Genomic DNA, 19,524 nt, shown 5'->3' with positions numbered 1-19,524 from the left:
TTATCTTTACGTTCAAGTCTGATGTCCTTACCACATCCTGTTTCTCCCTTGATTCTTGTGTAGCTCTTTTCAGGCTGATCGCCACAAGGATTAGGGCTACAACAAGTGTAACGGCAAGGAAGATCGTGGCTGCGATAAAGTTCATCTTTCTTAGAACGTGGTTTGGGGGTGCTCGTAAAAATTCGAGTTGGCATGTTCAAGGCATTTCTAATGGCGCTGGCACCATTACGGTGTCCACCATTCCCTGAGACTGCCTGTGCGGCCGTTGGTGATTTTTTCGAGGGAGCGTGTTGTCAAAACATCGTGCTTACGCAGGCGCGGCAACAAGAACCGCGGCGGCATAAGGATGTACGGGACCTTGTCATCAAACGCATTCAGTTGGAGACCGGAAAATTTATAGCGGAGAGGTATCGATCGTTTAACGCCAATAATATTGCTCAAGCCGCATAAATTAACGCCAAACATCGCTGCATGTCGAGCGTCCATGGCAAAAACAAAAGAATGACGAAACGAAGTGAACAGAGGCTTGGGAATATACTAGTGAACCGAAAAAAACAAATGGAAGGAAAGCTTGAAGGTTGGAAAGAAACAAAATTTCCACAGCAGCGGAAAACAGTGCTCAACAACACTAGCCGCATCAAGCGAGAGAAGAGACATATTGGACCCAGTGCCTGCGATCATGGTCCACTTCGTGCTTCAAAGCACGGCACAAGCGCCCACAAGCATCGCTGAAAAAGCAGCCAAATAACTAAGGAAGTTCTGACTCGAAAGCAACGGATTCGCAGAATAGAACACCGACGTTCCCGCACCGCTATGATTTTTTGAAGAGGGAGAAGCCGCCACGGTATTAAGTGCAATTCGGAAGAGAAGCAAGAGAAGCGGGGAAGACTTACGGTACGGACGTTGCAGCCGTATAAACGCTCCCAGCAAAGGAAGTAGCTATGCCACCACCGGTTTTCGCAAGCGTGATCGCTTTTCCTCCATCTTGGGTTATGATCGTATACGCTTGTCCTCCGAAACCTTTCATTCAGACGCAAAAAAAAGCGCAAAAAGAATGAGAGGTTTGCGGAAATGAGTGCGAAAGAAGGGGGAAACGGCTTGATCCACTTACTTGTCACGTCCGAAAAGACCTCTCCTCCCAAACTGGTCGCAATAGTAAAAACTGATCCCCCAAAGCTCGTGACGAGACCAACACCGGATTCGGCGATCGTGACTGCTTTACCTCCCTTGGAGGTGATGATTGTGTATGCTTTCCCACCGATACCTAAGTTCCGATGGGAAATAGAATGTGCTGTAGTATAAAAGGAATAAAATGGATATCTACGTACTGGTGACATCGGTGAAAAGACCACCGGCAGCTCCAGTTGCAAGGGTAAAAACAGACCCTCCAAAGCTCGTCACGTATCCACCAGCACCTAAATCAATCAATCGATGACAGGCAAGTGGATTAGAAGCGCTTGCGTTAACAAACGAGCCGCCAGAAACTCACTTTGAGCTAGAGTGTAAACCCCTCCCCCGGCAACGGTGATCACAGTGAACGCTTCCCCTCCAATGCTTGTCACGGCACCATCTGACAGTGACAACCAGACCAACAAGGAAGGGATGACAAGCAGTCACGCAGTCACATCAAGACAAAAGAACAAGGTTGGCATGTGTTTTCGGCGTGCGGGATCGATGTCCAATATTTAAAAGCGAATCCATGAGGCCCTTTCTCATCAAATTGGGAGGGTTTTTCTCAACGTACAGACAGAAGTGATGTCTCCAAAGATAGACGAAAAATCTGAAAACCCAACGACAGCCAAAGCACAACCAAGAAGTTAACTTTCCATTTCTTTTCAACAACCGAAAAAAAGGGGGAAACGCACCGAAACGCCTGTCGAGTTCATCACCAATAGGTCCAGGTTGGCCGACTCCAAGTCCAGGGTGGGGTCGTGGAGCCGGGTTGGGAGCGGAGAGAGCAGCGAGAGGCAAGAGAGACAGGGAAAGGAATCGAGTTACACGCATAGTTACTGATCGTGAAAGAGAAAGGTGACCTCTTAATGGCGAGTGTGGGCTTTCAACTTGAATGCTCGAGGTTAAATATTGCTGGTGATATATAATGGTGATGGGAGCCAATTAATTGGTCGCCAAGCATCCACGTGATACCGTACACGTACTTTGAATTAATGATCATGATCATCGTCATCAAGCTTACGAACTGCACAGCTCCACATACGTTTCTGAGGTCATTGGGCCTGATGCGTATGTAGCGCTTGTACTGCGGATGCGCGGCGATGCCGATGGCTGTGACACACACCGCAGTATGAAGCCACACAGGAAGGAGTAAAGATAACCCGCTGGTTCATCCATGAAAATAACCCTGTGATATCTCCCTCGATACCTATGCAGCCACCATGCATTCCTGTGTGGCCCCTCCTAATGAGTGATGTATGTACGGCCGATGAACCGGTCATGCGCACCCACCGCCGGCATGTTGGAAATTGGCCGCTCAACCCCGGCCCGCTGTTATTCGTCCGTTTACACTGATTACAGGCGCTCGGAGAACGACCTCCAAACTTGAATTCGGCCCACCGCAATGAGGCCGCACGACGCCTCGCTGGTGCGAGCAGTCATATGCATTAGGTCGTGCAAACTTCGGACTCGTTCCAGGTGTGCCCTCAAATGCACAACCCAGTCGTCAAGGAGCATGACTTGAACATGATAAACTATATTTGAAAGGAATCTGCTATCGTCCATGCTTTCGGCCTGGTGGGAATTGTGTGTCGAGCACGAGTTTCCTAATTCCCGCTCGGGGGGGGTGCACATAAGGGACAGAGCGCACATGAAAGAGCTCGCTATTTGAGAGCTCAACAACTTGAACCAATTGCCCAAAACGCGGTTTATATCTAGCTACGAGATGCGCTGACTCCCAGTAGCAAGATCGTAGCAAGATACTTTAGCTATTCACGCGTGCCACAGATCAGGCGGCATGGCAACCTTGCCCACATGCACACACGCGCGACACACAAGATCGAGTATCCAAGTCCTGTACACAAATACATAAACAACGCCATGAACAAGATTTACCAGGGGGAGAACGGGTCACTCCATCAGGTGTGATCAACCGCTCATTATGATCGTCGCAGGCGAAGGTCATCAAATGTTCATGAGATTCAGCCTGCAAGTGGCAGGGCTGCTTGTTAGAACGCTAACAGTAGCGGCCCCCGTTTCCTGTCTCTGAATAAAGAACAAAGGGACTACGTATTCAAAATTCACAGATAGGAGCGAATCAATAGTGTTTTTGGGCAAACTATGGACCTTTGGTAAGCCAACTCTTCAAGAAACGAAGAACAGGACAACCACCAAAACCCCCTGGTGGCTTTCTATTGCTTGAAGATGGTAACCAGTGATTGTGAGTGGTATATTGCGGGCGCGGTGAAGCGCACCCTATACTATAGAGGCTGCCAGTCACCTACTGGCTTTGCGTAGAACGAGCGGCTCGGCGTCAAACTAAAAGTCTCCCGCGAGCCAACACAAGAGCTCGATAGAATCGCTTGTGCCTCACCTGTCTAGGGCTTGTCAAACGCTTCAAATTAGAACATTCTGACCAAGGCGGAGGGAGGGGGGAAACTGACTCCCGGCAGCCATACGTTACCTCGACGTGTCACCGTTGGGCCTCACTCTCTCCCCTTCACCCACACCAGGCTTCACTTGAGTTATCTGAGCAACCCTCCACCTTGCATTCTATCCGGCCGCTTCAACACCTCTCTTTAGGCGACCTTGCTGTAATATAATGTTCTCATTTCACCGCGGGCCTTCGCTCGCCGCTCTCACATGCCTTCTCTTGTCGCCCTCGGACGCTTCGTGGGTTTTCGCACAACCTAGCTTTTGCATGCATCAAGGCACGCTTGCCTCACCCGCAGGCTGGATGTTTCGGCGCGGATGCGCAGGGCGGACCATTTAAGCGGAGGTGCCCACGTTGTTTAGGCCCTGCCTATAAAAGGGCCCTAACAACGCCATCCAGGACCGCTGCCGAATTCCGGATTTACGGCTACTCATGACTCAACTTGCACGCCTGTGTCGAACTCTCCGCAGATGGGAACTGCTCCTTTTCCTTGTTTACCTCTGCTCTTCGGTTTGTCTTATATGCGCTGCGGGCTGCGCCACCACTGTGGAGATACTTGAAAGCGTGTCGGTAAAGCAAAGGTGATATTGTTCTTGGACAAACTTGCGCGGTGGAGTCGTCGCTGATGACACAGGAGTGATCGACGCAGGTCGAAAATTTGGTCGAGGATGTATGGAATGGATGTCGGGCTCGGGGCCGTCGGTGTGGGTAGGCATAGAGAAACGCACACTTATATTTCTCGAAACCCAGCATCCATTCCCCCTGCGTCCTGATCTTCGTTTTCCCCTTGGCATTTGTTTTGTTAAGTGTGAGTTCAGTGCCACTTCCGAGGTCGATGGCCTCGTGGTATTGGGGTGCGATGGTATTATAGCCCTCGAACGATAGCGGCAAGATCAATATGTCTATCGCAAACGAAGTCACGCCATTGATTGTAGGGGAACGCTGGCGGTTGGCCTCGAGCGAGGAGGTAGCTTTCGCGTCGAGGTTGCAGATGTTGCGGAGGCGCTGAGTGTTCTGTGGTATGGTGGGTGCACCGTAAGTGTCCCACGGTCGGTTGTCTCCTGGGTAGTCCCAGTTTCGGGCGTAACGAGGGTCGTGATCATCCTCAACCTCTCGCAAGCGCTTGGCTCCTCACGCTTCATTGTCGTCATCGTCTCACCGTCGGTGCACTCCGAAGGCTGCGAAGAGGCCCCCGGTTCGGTCAGCGGTTTCGGCGGCTCGATCATCGGGGGTGTGGCTGAGCGTTAGGTAGCCTTTGTTCGGCGTTTTCTCGGGCTCGGGAGCCTCGAGCGATCGCTTCTTCCCTGAATTGAGTCGACCGATCGAATGTATCGACCGGAAAGCTCGTCCCACTGTTTGTTGGTAAGCTCGGAGGCATTATTGAGGAGTGAGCGAAATTGTTGGTAGGTAGCGTGTAAACCGGTGGAGGAGTTATGTACCGTATTATTCCATGACAATGCTATCGAGTTGATCGAAGAGGTAAGCATTGCTGGGGGGAGGACGTGATTCGTTGACGGCTGTGTTCTGAGGCGCAGCCTGAGGGGTCTTGTGCGTCAGCACGGTTGTTCGGTGCTTGCGCCTGGCCATAGTTCTGATCACTAGAGATTCGAAGAATCAGTTACGGACGAAAGTCGAGGTGGGAGGTAGTGCTTGATACAATAGAAAGCGTTGAAAACGTATTCAGATGTTCATTTTCTCCAACCCAATGCCTTCTTTCCAAAAAAAAAATATGGTAGTAAAGCACTCTTCATAACGAACGAAGTCTCCCAGAGAACTGGCTGAAAAGCGACGGGGTTATGGCATGGGTTGGGGTCGTGGTAGCACAACTGATCGATCGATCGGTGAGTTAACTACCGTACGGGGAAATGTGCACATGCCCGGAAAGTGCGAGGTGGATTGGCGTTGAGCTTGGAAGTCTGGATATCCTGTTGTGAAAAGTCGCGAGTCCGCGTGTCGACGTAAAACTGGATTGGTAATATACGAGATGAAGTATCGATCGCCAGCTATGTATAGCTATAGCTTAGTGTAAGCGAACTCGTGTAGTTAATGATAGAGATTCGTTGCAGGTTTCGCGTATAAATCTAATCGCAAGTTCTCGTGCGAGATGTGAATATTACTAGATGGTCGTAAACATGCCTAGAGACGCCGGGCTCACTCGACGCAGATATTGTTCCTTTCCCATCATCGATATCATATCATGACCTTGAGTACATAGTAGATTAATGTCATCGATCGTGATCATGTGCGCACGAGTAGTAAGTAGCGCACCCAATAATGACTTCTTAACATCATTAATATGCGCGCGCACGCAACGTGTCGTTGTGCACACATGCCCCGTACAACTGCAGGTCTGTCAGAGTCTAAAGGGAGGGGGGGAGGTCTAGATCCGGAAAACGCACAGTAAATTGAAGTCATGCGGTCCCCATCGATGTGGCTGGGGGATTCAGGGATCGATGAAGAGTTGAAAGGTAGGAAGGAAGCGGCCTGGAAAAGAGATCAGGAAATGAGAAGTTGAAGAAGAAGAGGTGGGAAATGAGTTCATTTTCGAGAGCTCAGGTACGGGGGGTTGTACGGATCGTGGAAAGTCATGAGTGCATGAGGATCCCCATGTCTGGAAGGATGGCTTGCGAGTGAGACGATCCCGCGTGTCCAAGAACAAGAACCTCATCGATTTTCCAAAAGCCACTGATCGTCTATCGTATATCCGGATTGTTAGCAGTTGCTAAGGCTACTACATAGTACGTAGTAGTTCTGGCAGCTAAGCTGAGAGGCGAGACGGACGACTACTGGCTGGGTGTCGGTACTTGGATCGATGATATCGGCATGGATAGATGCATGCATATACAGAGATGTGCATGTGGGTGGAGGCTGTACTACTGCTCGTGTGGGGTGAGTTACCGGTGAACCAATCACGGACCACTAGTACTGTACTAGCTGGAGTCGTCGGTTATTTTCGCCCCATGGCAACTCCACGCCGCTCACACCGTTACTAGGTCGACGGTTCATCGAAGCGAACAAGCTAGAAGGTCCATGGATTGTTGTGACTGCTCGACTGGTCTCGCACTAGCATCATGTCTTGGCAGCTCTTTCGCTGGCCTCGCCCAAAAAAAAAAGGAAACGATCGCTGATTACATAATCGATTAATTGTATGGAATGAATGAAGGGACTTGCCTATGTCACGTGTCTGCTGCCCTCATGACGACTCGCCACTATTCAATCCATAATTTGAATTTCATTTTTTGGGATTGATCTTGATTGAATCGGAGTTTATGGAATTCACGTGAAAGGGAGGGGGGGGGGAATCTATCCAACACGCGCGTTACACTCTCCCATAGCACTATAGTGTTTGCTCATTTGGGTTGTTCCGTGGGGCCCTGAGATTGGCCCATGCTCAACTTTTTTTTTGCTTCCAAGTCCGACCCAGTTGGTGTTACGAGAGTCCAAAAGAAAAAGACCACGTGGTATGGGGTTACCACTTAAAAAATATTGACTCTCCTTCGACGGAAACTTTCAAGTTCAATTCATTCGAGATAATCAGTCCTTCCCTCCTGCTTGTAATTTGCAATTGGAACCCACGATCAAGTTCTGACTGCAACCGCAAACTTGATCACTCCCCCTCCTTCCTTACACAAGAACACCGAAGGAGAAAGGGACAAAAGCTGCTACTATTGTTCGAAGGAACACGAGCCGACAGCATCTGACAATAACGCGAGGGGTCCTTCGTACTAGTTTTTTTTAGGGTCCTCTTCTTTCGAAAGTACTTTACCAACTTTTTGAACCTGGTGGGGGGGACTACTCTTGAAGAAAAGGGGGGATAACTTGCTACACTCTGAGACTCTTCTCTTAATCGCAACCTCTTGCTTTGATCACTCCCTCACCCAACTATCCCAACCCACGAAAACACTCATCTTAGCGCGCGCGCGTCTAAGTACCCTAGAACTGGATCGAACAACCATAACAATAACAGTGATCGCTGCAACACAACCTAGTCCTACACATCCCAGCACCATCTCGTCTCGTATTTCACGCATCACCATTCTCATCCCCCATCGACTTCAAACTTGACTTGGATCGCGACAAGCAAAAATGGTCAACGCTTCCTTGACGTCTACTTCTACTTCTACTGCTACTGCTACTACTACCGCCCTTCCCTCAACCTCCACTTTGGCCTCCAACGTTACTTCAAACTCGAACTCGATAGCGACGGCGACAGCGAAGAAGCCGAGATCGGGTCTTTCAAAGTTGGGGGAATACATCGTCATTAGGAGTCTTGGTGAAGGGACGTTTGGAAAAGTTAAACGTATGTTTGTTTTCCAACTTTTCTTTCCATGGGGAGAAGACAGGAGAGTGTAGTGTTGGCTACCTCGTTTCTGTCCTTTCCTTTCGTTCATTATTCACCACGACGGAGCGTTTCTGTCTTATTCTCCCATACCGTCACTCCTTTTTACTTCTCTCTCTTCCCGCCCCCTATGCCTCAAACCCGATCCCGGCGCTTTCGTTCTCTCCTCTTCTTGTCGCTTACTTCACCTCACCTCCCCCTTGATTTCTAGTTGCCGTCCATACGCTCTCAGGACAGAAGGTCGCCTTGAAACATATTAATAAAGGGAGCATTAATGCGTACAAGGTGGGGTTCTTCTTCTCCTTGCCAAGGGGGGTGACGCTGTCGTGTTGGTGTTGCATTCCTTTTCATCTTCTTCCTCCCCTTACCCTTGCCGATCTGATATGTTCCTTTTCCAGGTTCGAACTCGAGTGAAGCGTGAAATCGAATACCTTAAGCTCCTAAAACATCCACATATAATTAAACTGTATGTGGGGAATTATCCTTCCTTTCTTCTTTTTCTCGATCCAACTCCCCCCGTTTTCCCTCTCCATCTTGCTTTTTTGACGTTTTTAGGGTGGTGCCTTGTCTTACATCGACGTCATCGTCGTCGTCATCGTCATCGTCATCCATTCACTCTCTCATTCACTTTTTTTGTTTCCACATATATTCACCTGCCTTCTCGTATTCTTTGCTGCTTTCGTCGCTCGTTCGATTCCAATTGCACCCATCCATTTTTATTATTTCCCCTCGTGCCTCGCTCGTTTCCACTGGCTAGCACCTGCACGCGCACGCATTTCATCTTGTTCCCCCGGACGCCGTTGTTGCTGATGGCGTTATGACCTTCGGGCATCGTGTCGTGTCGTGTCGTGTCGTATTGTGCTGGGGTGGTGCGAGTGGTGCGGAGGGGTAATCTCCCACTCTGGAGGACCCTAGTTCCGGCCCAAATCCTACCTTCCTTCTTTCTCATTGAATTTTGGGACGTTTGGGTGTTTCTGATATGGGGTGTTGAAACGTTTACTGACTGATACTGTGATGATCTGTTCGTTTTGATTTCCAGATATGAAGTTATAGATACGCCTAGGGAAGTCATAATGGTAAGCGGGTGTTTTTTCTTCCGAATGCCGGAGGGTTACTCGAGTTCGCGTCCAATTGTTCGTTGTGCTGATGAGATTATCTTAATACCTGACGTTGGTGGTAATACGCGTTCATGTAGGTTATGGAGGTAAGCTTAGCCATCGTATCCATCCACTGTTTCCTTCTCTCCTTCCTTGTTGACGCGCCTTTCCTTTCCTTTTATTTTTTTTTAGTATGCTGGAGGAGAATTGTTCAATTATATTGTTGATAATGGACGTTTGTCCGAGTCGGCGGCGCGCAAGTTCTTCCAGCAAATCGCGTAAGTCTACAAAATCTATCCCCCCAACACGTTTGTGCTCCTCCTGAATATTGCACACAGGTACTGCCTTGCGTACTCACATGCACATCGGATCGTCCATCGGGATATTAAGCCGGAGAACGTCCTTTTGGATGAGAATCTCAATGTGAAGCTTGCAGATTTTGGGTGTGTTTTTCTTCTTTCCTTTTTCTTTCCTGATTTTATCTGCTCTGTGCTCTGTCCTTTTTCTTGTGTTGGTTGGTTGGGTCATTGTTACGTTTTTACGTTTTATTTCATTCCCATTGGCTGATCTTATTGACGGTTGCTCGTGACCTTTGATTCCCTCTCCTTTTTTTGGGTCTCGTTGGTATTTGTTATCGAGGTTTTTTTTTACTGAGTTCATCTTGGTGTCCTACACGTTTTCTCGTTTTTTTTTCCCTATCCCCTTGCCCTTCTTCTTTCTTTGTTCCTTGTGGTCACAACCTTCTTTTTGATTGATTGCCTGACCTTCTGACTTTTCATCAATTTAGGTTGTCAAATGAGATAACAGATGGGAACTGGTTATCGACGAGTTGTGGGAGTCCGAATTATGCTGCTCCGGAAGTTATATCGGTGAGTTTTGTCCACGCGCACATATCCACACAGACGTTCGCCTGCCCGCTCGCCGTCCCCCCTTTTTCCGTTTGCACTCCTGGCTAAATGGTATTCTTATAACTTTTGCATTGGTGATTATTCATCGTGTTAGGGGCAATTGTATGCTGGTCCTGAGATTGATGTTTGGTCATTAGGTGAGTGGTCTTTCTTTTCCAAGAAGAGCAGCGCGGGAAATAGGAGGGCTCAGCGGGGCTCTTTCTACTTGTGCGCTTTTGTTGCAAATCCTTTCCTTTTCTGAATCCACCCAGTTTGGTCCTGAACTGATTTCACCTACTTTTTGGGGTTGATTCTCTGCCACGGTGATCTTTCATTCATTCTCATGATCGTTGATTTGGGGGTGGATGCGTTTTGGCCGTTCAGGAGTCATATTGTACGTCATGGTGTGTGGGAGGTTACCGTTCGAGGATGAGCACGTTCCTACGCTCTTCCAGAAGATCTCTGCTGGCGTAAGTCTAGGTTTTCTCTTGGCGCATTATAATCTATTTACAAACCCACATCCGTTGTACGAATATAGCTCTTTCACAAGCCATCACATCTTTCACCCGAAGTGGCCCACTTGATCGAAAAGATGCTGCAAACGAATCCACTCAAGCGGTTCACAATCCCGGACGTTTTATCCCATCCGTGGGTTGCGAAGGATACGCCCCTTTACCTTCGGGAAATCTATGCGCAACAACCACTGGCACATTCCACTATAGACTCGCTCACGTCGTTGCTGACACCACCGAGTTCGACCCTCGGTGGTGGTATTGGAGGGGGAAAGGCGCCCTTCTTGGATGGACAAGATGCGGGGGACGACGATCCGCCTGCGGATTTCTACCCGGGGATAGGGAAGAAACTGGATATGAGAGTGTTTGGAGAGTTGCAAGCAGCGTTGGGTGTCGAGCCTGCTATTATTAGCTCGGCGTTGGCTGCGTTCGAGGATAATTGTGTCAAGGTTGCGTATCAGCTTTTTGCGGATCGGAAGGTGGGGAGGACGTGTAGGTGGTCTTTACTTCGATTATTTCTTTCGTTCTTCTTTTTCTTCGGTTCCCTATTCTGCACTGGTTGGGGGGCGTTCGGTTGTGCTGGGGGTATGGTGTTCTGTTCTGTTCTGGTTATTCCTCTTTGTTTTCTTCGTTCTGGGGTGCAGATGGGAACTTACGATGGGTTGTTTCTGGCTTTTTTTTTCGCTCTTTTTTCGTCAGTGGATCCTATTCAAGAACAAGATGATTCGAATCCTTCGGCATCGTCATCAGCAAGGCCGATCGCTATACCGCCGTCGCGGGTGAGTGTTGTTTCTTCCTCTCGTCTGTCAGTACTTGCGTGTCCGCCGAATTCACGATCTTTATCACTCAGAATCGGGGACCTGGGGACTATGGGTCACCACCACATCCAGCCGAAGACGAAACAGAAGACGATGAAGACGATGACGGATTCGACGAAACTATCAATTGGAATTCGGCACATGACATTCGGCTGTTGGACACAAGCATGGTAGGGGCGGCTCTTGGTAACGGCGGGACAACGGTAGCAACAGGTGATGACAATGTTGCTCCGCTTCCGGTCTTCTTACCAGCCGATCATCATCTGGCATCGTATGCCAATATGCGGAATGCCTCAAAAGGTCGGGGTTCACCAGCACGTTCTAACACTCCTTCATCCAAACCACGTTCTCACCATCGGCGTCATGCCCATGCCTCTTCTTCTCATCACCATGCTGCTGGTGGGGGTCGTCATCATTCGGCGACTTCGCACCATAAAGCTTCCAAGTGGCATTTTGGTATTAGGTCCAGTAGTCCGCCTATGGAAGTCATGTTGGAGCTTTATAGGACGTTGGAAGTGCTTGGATTGGAATGGAGGGAGAAGCAAGGGGTTTGGTGTTCGTTTGGGGATGAGGAAGGTATTCCGGTTGTCAGTCAGGAGCTGGTGGACGGTAAGTGTCCCTGTGAGTCGTTGAGCGCGAGTCTGGGTGGTGAGGATGATGGAGGTCGGGGTGGTGCTGGTGCGGGGAGGTCAAAGTCTCTGCCAGATGATTCGAATGCGAGCGACAGCTACGATCAACAGACGAAAGATGATATGGATATTTATTTTATTGAGTGTCGGTGGAGGGTTAGGAATGTCGTGGTGAGTTTTTTCATTTTCATTTTTTCCATGGTGACCATTGTGGTTGTATTGACAAACGGATCGTTCAATCTTTTCAGCTGATATTTGACCTCCAACTATACCAGGTGGATTCAATGAACTATCTGGTGAGTTGGGACTGTTTCCTTTTGTGTTTACATTGGCCGGATTGACTTGGAAATCCTCGTGTGTTAGGTCGATTTCAGAGATCTTGGATACTACCGTGCACGATCCACAGATCCGGATGGTCCAGATGGGTACGAGCCTGCGGACCGTCCGGACATCCCTCGAGACGAGAAAAATGGCGATTTCCAAAATCCGTTGATATTCTTAGAGTGTGCCTGCCGACTGATATTAGAGCTTGCGGGAGGTTCGGGGTAAAGGGCGCTCTCTCCTTACCCCTGTCACCGTTCCCGCTGTCACTTGTTCTCCACTTTTTTTTTTTCATAACTTTTCTATCGATCGTGTGCGCATACGGACCCTGTTTTCACCATCCAATCCATCATTGTTGTCACTTCCTCCCCCCTTCTCACGGTGATCGATCGTGGTGTATACGTCCGACGTGCGCCCAACTTTTCATCGTGGGGTCATCATTCACACCCCAATTTTACGCATTCCGATACCCTCAGATCGATCGATCGATCGCTTCCCTCATCCATGAAAAAAAGAAAAGAAAAGGAAGAACCAAGGTACTGTCGATCATCATTCTTGTACGATGTACGCATGGTACTTTGGACGTATCTCTCGTGTATAGAAGCTGTTGTTTTTGTAGCATTACATGCAACTACATACATCTTTTTTCCCGTTCAGCTTTTTTCTTGTTAATTCATGGATTCTGCGATCGCGGACGATAATTCGTTGGCAGAGAAAGGAAGACTCCGGTATTAGTCATGGCTAGAAGAACAAAGTATCAATAAAGCTACATGTCGATCGACATATAGCTAACTGAGGGAAAGCACGATATTCGATTGCTGTGGACTCGTGCTAGCTTCCCCCGTCCTTATTATTAGTTCCAGCTGTTGGATAACACACCGAACTTATGATTTCGATACAGGAAGGTCTACGGAAATTTCGGGCTTAAACGCAGTGTTAATGTCATCTTACAGGGGATCAGCTCGCGGGTGACGTGCTCTGGTTATAAACCATATAATTAATCGGACGGGGCGGGTGTCTGTAAATAAAAAAGGAAAGAAGAAGGGGATGGGTGGGGACATCAGTTATGGACCGTATCATCAAGAGTAACGGGCCACGCACGGCCCTCCCTCGTGGCAGTTGCGACTTGTAGACGGTCATGTCAGGGGAAGTGCTTTTGACCCTACTCTCCCCTCCCAAAAACGTCACCACAACTCGAGCGCACACCAACAAATTTCGAGGTAAGTTGGTCACACGGGTGGTATGGGCAAAGCTTACCCTCTTCCAAACTAAACCAACCAAACGTCCCACTCCATACGGACAACGGGGTTGTTGGTCATACCACTACAGCACACCACCACGGACCGAGCACACCACGGGTCACTTCAGAGAGAGAGCGACAGTGTGCAACCTATACCGATAAATATTCCTGACACATGAGATGAGCACTTTTCTTAAGCCTCGGCAAAATTTCCAATGCTTTGACCGTCGGGTATGGGGGAGTCACCGCAACGCCTTCACCCACAGCAAGTACATAACAAGCACTGCTCCAAAAGCCGGAGGCGAGGAAGCCAGGGGCCGAGAAGAATCCATCCAGGGGGATGGTCTATCGGGATGTGACTGCACCGGGGGAAGTAAATCAGGGCAGATCCCGAGTGAATTGGATTTCGGAAAAAGCGCCAAAAAATGAGTACGGTGCGCATTGCAGCTGCTGCTCGACGATCATGTCTGCCGGCAACGAGGACTTCAACATCAACAGGGAGGGCATGTGCATGGTACGGGGATGATATATCTCTGGGGCCTCTTGTTGTCTCGAGAGGAATATCGAACTCACGGAGTGCCAAGAAGGCTGCTGCCACTGCTGCTGCTGGTCCTTCACGATTAGCTGCGACCCCAGCCCTTGCATCAAGTTCCTCTTCCTCCTCTTCTTCAATAGTGTCAACGACAGCAACAAGAACAAATGACCCCTCCAGCAGGCGTGGGACTTTTTCTGGCGCGGAGCCCACCAACAGCATAGAGGCAGCAGCAACAACAACAACAACAGGAACTAGAGCCAGAACGCCTTTACCATCACTTTCTCGTCCATTGGGCGTGAAGCAGAGGCCGAGTGCACATACAAACACGTGGGAGGAATTGAGGGAAGATATGATGGATCAGTCCAAGAGGATGGACCAGCGACGAGTTCTGTGAGTAGTTTATAACTTTAAACTTTATAGTTGCGTTATTGCTGTCCCCTTTGTAAAAATTTGCTTTTTGCTATTTCTTCGTGCCTGGGCTTTGTATGAGTGACATTAGCTTGGAGCTGACAGGCGTTTTGGGTGGAGTGTCTTTATTATTATTATTGTTATTTATGATGTTATTTCTTTTAGAATTCAGCAAGCAACTCAGGGTTATTTTAATGATTATCATCGGTTAGGAGATCGACAAGGGAAGTCGTGGATTGGACCTAAGACGCTCATTAAATCGGAGGTTTGTAACGATCACCAGCTATTATAAAGACTTTGTTATAGCATCATGTTTCGCTCGATTAGCAAGCCTTATATTTCCCTAACATGGAGGGGACTAGGCTAACACCCAAAGAGCCTGTTCATACTACGTCGGTACTCGAAGGGAAGGTTTCTCTCGTTGCGATGTTATCTACACAAGCTTCCCAGGTATGCATGAGTGACTTCCGGTTTCTTTTTCTTTTTTCGTGATATCGTTGCTGACTTGTGGTCCGGGAATGATTAAGGAACATGTCGAGTCGTTCGCAATACGGACAATCAGCGAGAACAAGGACAATCCTCACTTCCAATATGTTCAGGTGTGTGAGATAAATTTCCCTATCTGATAATCTATGTTCCATTTCAAACATTCTAACAAATTCTGCACTCCGTAGATCAACCTTCAAGAAAATCCCCTTAAATCATTCATCATCGCCTTAGCAGCCCGTTCCCTCCGTAAGCAAATTCCCGAGCATCTTCAATCGACCTACATTCTTTCCCATCAAAACATGGAGCTCTTTCGAGAACCGATGGGGATGGAGAACAGACATGTTGGGTATGTGTATCTTGTGGACCAAGACGGGAAGATTAGGTGGGCCGGGTGCAGTCATGCTAATCCGGAAGAAATCCAGGCTTTGGCTGTTTGTACGGATGTTTTGTTGAAGAGGGCGGTAAGATCAGAAGGAGTGGGGAAATGAAGGGGGTGAGGGAATTGCGTTTCTTTGGTTCGTGCACCAACCCGAAAACGCATTTTATTACGAGTGGGACACCCCCATACTCGTCTTTTTTGTACGTACCGGGGCCTCCCAAGTGGATCGCTGTCCTCCCGTTCGCGTTGTTGAAAAAACTTCGAATCGTTGACCACTTGAGTCCGTGGTTTTTGGTTTGTCTAGAAGCAGAATTTGATATTGGACTTGACAAATTGACGAGAACCGATCACTGGAGGATTCAGATTATGCTCCTGTGCCATCGACAGGTATCTTTCAACAAGGAACAGCATCTTCGTAGAACTATTCAGGGCAATGCTGCATCTATCAAGACCGGAAACGCTGGGATCCGCATTGCAATATTGCGATTACAGAAAACGAACGAAGTAAAGGTCTGGCATTGCTGGGAAGGCCAGTTCCGCCATGCATTGCCAAGTTTGGCATTAACATGGATCCTTCCTTTTCCTGCTTCTGCTACCGAGCTCGCAATCACACGCTCCGACAACAACTGGAACTATCCCGCGACACGGGCGTGTTATAAGATGGAGATCAGAAAGCTTTTGTTCTCATGAGTTATTGTTATTAGCGTTTTAGGCTGGGTGTTACGCAAACATTTTTAGCAGGCGGAAGCGTCGAATGTCCTGGCTTGATATGGATGGGACTAGCAGGTGGACCCTTGAAGTGAAGGCTCCTCGCTCGTCTACAGACCACGTCAGCCTCCCGCGCACGATATGCTTGCTGGCTCTACTACACTCAATCGAACGACTTGGATTCGGAGTAGGCTTGGCTTACTAAAGCTTGGTCATCCATCTAGTTGCGCGTGGGCTGGGCTGCGAGCACTTGATGAGGCCCCATTCAGTATGTATACATGTACAACATCGTCGACGCCACCAACGTCCCTCGAGACTTCGCATGATTATATATATCCTACTAGGATTACGCCCATGGATGTCGTTACTTGTTAGGTCTCTTATGCTTGAGCGGATCGCTTCGCGATTTGAAGGATAGTGTCAGTGACAACACTTGAGGCTCCAACAATCGAATGAGATGTAACCAACTTAGGAAATCAATTTATTCACCTGAAGCCGTTGCGGACATTCGGAGCATGGGTGATTTCATATTGAAGTATCTTTATATGTAACTGGGACTCTGAGAGCATTTGGAGCATGCTCAGGAAAGGTATCTAAGGAGGTATCTGTAAGGCCAGTTGGGGTGCTGGAAGAGTAAAGGACCCTTTACCCGACCCCGGGCCATACATATGTAAATACAGTTGTATAACAACAAGGAATAAAGACAAATAAAGAACTCCTCCGACTATGACACCTAGTCGCATTGATCCTGTGATGAGTAATAGGTGCCACCACGGCACGGGCTCACGGATCCTTAATACAAGGGTTCATAAGGGGAACGCCGACCGACTCGCCGACTCGAGTCTAAAGCAATGGGAGGTTGCTGCCTCAAGGCCACTATTGCTTGAAGGAGCAATCTTCGGAACGCCTCGTGTAGATGAGTGGAGCGCGGTGGGTCGATTAGGTATTCATATTCTGGACCGACCTGCTGGGTCATTTTATGAAGCAGTTCACCAAGAACTGGCCCCAATGCGGGATGAAGCGTTTGTCTCCACCAATCCAAATCTTGATAGAATAAATATGTCGTTCGGTCGCTACCACGGTACGTCCTCCCATTGAGTGTGTCTTCGAATTCGGTTAGCTTCCTTGATGGGGAATCTTCACTCCGTTCAGGCTTTGCATGGAGTAGAATGTCGATAATGACCCAATAGAGAGACTCGACATCGTGTCGCGGGCGATATAGTGGTGGGTCTTGTAACGAAAGACGTGATGTATGAGTGTTGTTGCGGTCATAAACCTCATGACCGGCTTCATATGCAACAGGTCCAAATAGCATATGGTACACTTGGAGCGCCTCGCCTTGAAGCTCGGGCATGGACGGGAACCTGTAGGGCGCGGGAATCCATGTCCTTGACAGAATTGCTCGAGGGGAGTAAAGTGGGGTGCCCTACATCCATCGTCAGTGAAATACAGACATAGACCAACATCACGTACAGTAAACTGTCTCAAAATCTCCGCTGCTTGATCATTATCGGGCTGGTAGCTAGCGGCCATGTGCAGACCACCAACCAGCCCCCTAGGCAGATTTCTGAGGCAATCACGAGATTTGAATATCCGCCTCTATTTAGTCAAAGGCACTCACCTGTTATCTGGCAGAAGGTATTTGTTTATGAAGGTCGGTTGGTTGGCCGAAGGATTCAGCATGTTCCCAGGAATCCCAAGAGCAGTCGGGTTCTGGGGTGTCACACTCTTTACATATGTATATATGTTTGAGGGGCTGATGTCACGGTGAACAACTTCACGGCGTTCAACGATATAACGTAACTCTAACGAAATCAATTTCAGCATCAGATCCTGATAATCAGACGCCTTTGTACCTTCCACAAAATCGAAGAATCCCGCGACCAGATCCAAAACGGTTTTTCCTTTCGAGATTGGCGCACCGGTGTCTAAGTAGACCATTGCAGAACTTCTTCGGGAGGTCACTTGTCCATGTGATTTATCGGCATTCCATTGGTTCAATTCATCCGAGTCCCAGATGCTAATGTCGATGGGTTCCCCATCGAACTCGACCCCTCGAACAATCCCTGCGACATAGCCATCCTCGTGGATATGGTGGAGCATCTTCATTTCGTGGTGGACCGGATCTGTTCCATCCAGTCGACCCATAACCTGTTTGTAAATGAAGGGGGCTCCCTGGACTCCGGGAGGATCCACTTGCCTGTACACGCGAGTACAGCGAGTGTGAGGAATTCCGGAGAATATGCAGCGATAAAGTCCCTCTAAGCCTTCGATTCTCCATAAAGGGGCGGAGTCATCACTGCGTGGCGTCAAGTGTTCAGCGTCAATGGTGTTATGTGATAACAAGAGAAAGCCATCGCGGGTAGCGTTAGGAGATGACGTGAGGTGAAATGAGGGTGGATTATATAAGGACGCGACGTATTTTATGAGAGCTTGGGGCTCCGAGTACGACTGTTGCGTTGATCGGTAAGCGGCAACTGGGTCGCTCCAGATGACAAAATAATGCGTTCGCCCAGCGTAAAGCCCGTATACACACGGCTTGTCCAATCTAACGTGGTGTATACTAGTGGCGTAGAGAGCCGCCTGCTTCAAGCCATCCTCTTGAGTCATACCTTCGGAAACAACTGCGACGCAGGTCTCTACTTGTGAATAAGAAAAACGAATAAAATTCCCTGTTCTGGACCTGTTAGAATCCTGTAGGCAATAGTCATCGAATATGGACTGGAGTGTTCCAAGGATGTCTGGTCTCTCCGAGACATTCAAAGCCGCCCCATGCTCGTGAACGAAGAAGCAGATGTGGTTTCCCGGCGGAACCTGAAGATAGGCTGAGTAGACCCTCAGTAAAAGTTGATGAACTATATGGAACTTAACATACCCCCTACATTGGCACTAATGCTATTTAAGACTTCGGTCAACCGATCGGCTCCAACGTTGCCACTCAGTCCTTGGATCGCGGTGCAGATTGCATTAAAGTTAGGCAGATTCTGAATCTCTATCTGGAAGAGATGCTGATCCACAAAGTCTTCGACTTTAAAGGGCCCATTGATGTCTTCTGCACGGGGCATTCGTGCGAGGGTCTCATCGAATGGCCTTGCCAATGGCATCGCGGATGGAGTCGTAACGGTACCACGTGTCATGGTGTAAAGCGGAAGTGCGGATGAGGCTTTCCTGACGTCATGCTACTTGCCATATGAGGATGTGTCACAGCACAAGACATTCTTCCTTTTAGGTATGAGACCTCAGACATTCGTTCACCCAGCCATAGCAAAACCAAAATATTCGACCAATTTGAAGGATAAAAAAAAGGACAACAACCACAAGTAAATGAAATAGTTAATGTGAATGTGGATGTGATCGAGTCAATATCGTGTTTGAGAGGAGGGTGGGTGACGATGCAAGTCCAACTATGCAGGAACCATCTAAGCCAGGTATCAGACAAGGCGGAGAATGCACGAAAACAAGTTGATGGTTATATCTTTGTGTGGATGTGTGGGTGTGTTAAAGTAGAATGAACTAATCAGTTGAAATGCAATGAAGAATAAACAAAAGATACGGATT

At 48.5% G+C, this 19,524-nt stretch overlaps 4 protein-coding genes across 4 annotated transcripts; 2 read left to right on the top strand and 2 right to left on the bottom strand.

The window, feature by feature from the left end:
- Nucleotides 1-687: 687 nt before the first annotated feature.
- EI90DRAFT_2987958 (uncharacterized protein) lies at nucleotides 688-2,203 on the bottom strand. The gene is made up of 7 exons (XM_039056029.1): nucleotides 2,160-2,203; nucleotides 1,866-2,088; nucleotides 1,745-1,780; nucleotides 1,490-1,570; nucleotides 1,329-1,415; nucleotides 1,112-1,264; nucleotides 688-1,020 (listed from the first exon to the last, which is right to left on the bottom strand). Exons 2-7 carry the CDS (start codon nucleotides 2,002-2,004, stop codon nucleotides 890-892), a joined length of 627 nt encoding a protein of 208 aa, XP_038923214.1. The 5' UTR covers nucleotides 2,005-2,088; nucleotides 2,160-2,203; the 3' UTR covers nucleotides 688-889.
- A 5,640-nt stretch (nucleotides 2,204-7,843) lies between these two features.
- Nucleotides 7,844-12,435, top strand: EI90DRAFT_2821018 (kinase-like domain-containing protein; the record flags this gene model as incomplete). The annotated part of the gene is made up of 19 exons (XM_039053573.1): nucleotides 7,844-7,904; nucleotides 8,155-8,228; nucleotides 8,342-8,409; nucleotides 8,983-9,019; nucleotides 9,139-9,147; nucleotides 9,233-9,318; nucleotides 9,379-9,483; nucleotides 9,828-9,909; nucleotides 10,043-10,085; nucleotides 10,312-10,397; nucleotides 10,466-10,679; nucleotides 10,737-10,931; nucleotides 11,139-11,224; nucleotides 11,290-11,443; nucleotides 11,510-11,563; nucleotides 11,696-11,805; nucleotides 11,911-12,057; nucleotides 12,135-12,182; nucleotides 12,250-12,435. Coding segments are annotated over 19 exons (1,845 nt in total), but the record flags the coding sequence as incomplete, so codon positions are not given.
- A 1,434-nt stretch (nucleotides 12,436-13,869) lies between these two features.
- Nucleotides 13,870-15,539, top strand: EI90DRAFT_3030136 (ATP10 protein-domain-containing protein; the record flags this gene model as incomplete). The annotated part of the gene is made up of 5 exons (XM_039058192.1): nucleotides 13,870-14,372; nucleotides 14,556-14,655; nucleotides 14,718-14,840; nucleotides 14,918-14,989; nucleotides 15,065-15,539. The coding sequence occupies 5 exons, from the start codon at nucleotides 13,873-13,875 to the stop codon at nucleotides 15,365-15,367; spliced, it is 1,098 nt and encodes a 365-aa protein (XP_038923212.1). The 3' UTR covers nucleotides 15,368-15,539.
- A 1,220-nt stretch (nucleotides 15,540-16,759) lies between these two features.
- EI90DRAFT_3115309 (uncharacterized protein) lies at nucleotides 16,760-19,070 on the bottom strand (the record flags this gene model as incomplete). The annotated part of the gene is made up of 5 exons (XM_039062766.1): nucleotides 16,760-17,392; nucleotides 17,440-17,533; nucleotides 17,588-17,771; nucleotides 17,823-18,791; nucleotides 18,842-19,070. 5 exons carry the CDS (start codon nucleotides 19,068-19,070, stop codon nucleotides 16,760-16,762), a joined length of 2,109 nt encoding a protein of 702 aa, XP_038923211.1.
- Between the last annotated feature and the right edge of the window lie 454 nt (nucleotides 19,071-19,524).

This window comes from Cantharellus anzutake (assembly GCF_015039405.1).
Source record: "Cantharellus anzutake strain C23 chromosome Unknown EI90scaffold_2, whole genome shotgun sequence".
NCBI classification, from domain to species: Eukaryota; Fungi; Basidiomycota; class Agaricomycetes; order Cantharellales; family Hydnaceae; genus Cantharellus; species Cantharellus anzutake.
Note: the sequence above shows the minus strand (reverse complement) of the source record. Positions and strands in the feature narration are given on the sequence as shown.

Excerpts from the sequence above, each read along its gene's own strand:
- EI90DRAFT_2987958 (XM_039056029.1), bottom strand. The coding sequence starts at position 2,004 with ATGCGTGTAACTCGATTCCTTTCCCTGTCTCTCTTGCCTCTCGCTGCT. Across the intron at positions 1,416-1,489 it reads GGTTTACACTCTAGCTCAAA|GTGCTGGTGGATACGTGACG; the intron begins GTGAGTTTCTGG and ends TGATTGATTTAG. Across the intron at positions 1,021-1,111 it reads GGTCTTTTCGGACGTGACAA|GTTTCGGAGGACAAGCGTAT; the intron begins GTAAGTGGATCA and ends TCTGAATGAAAG.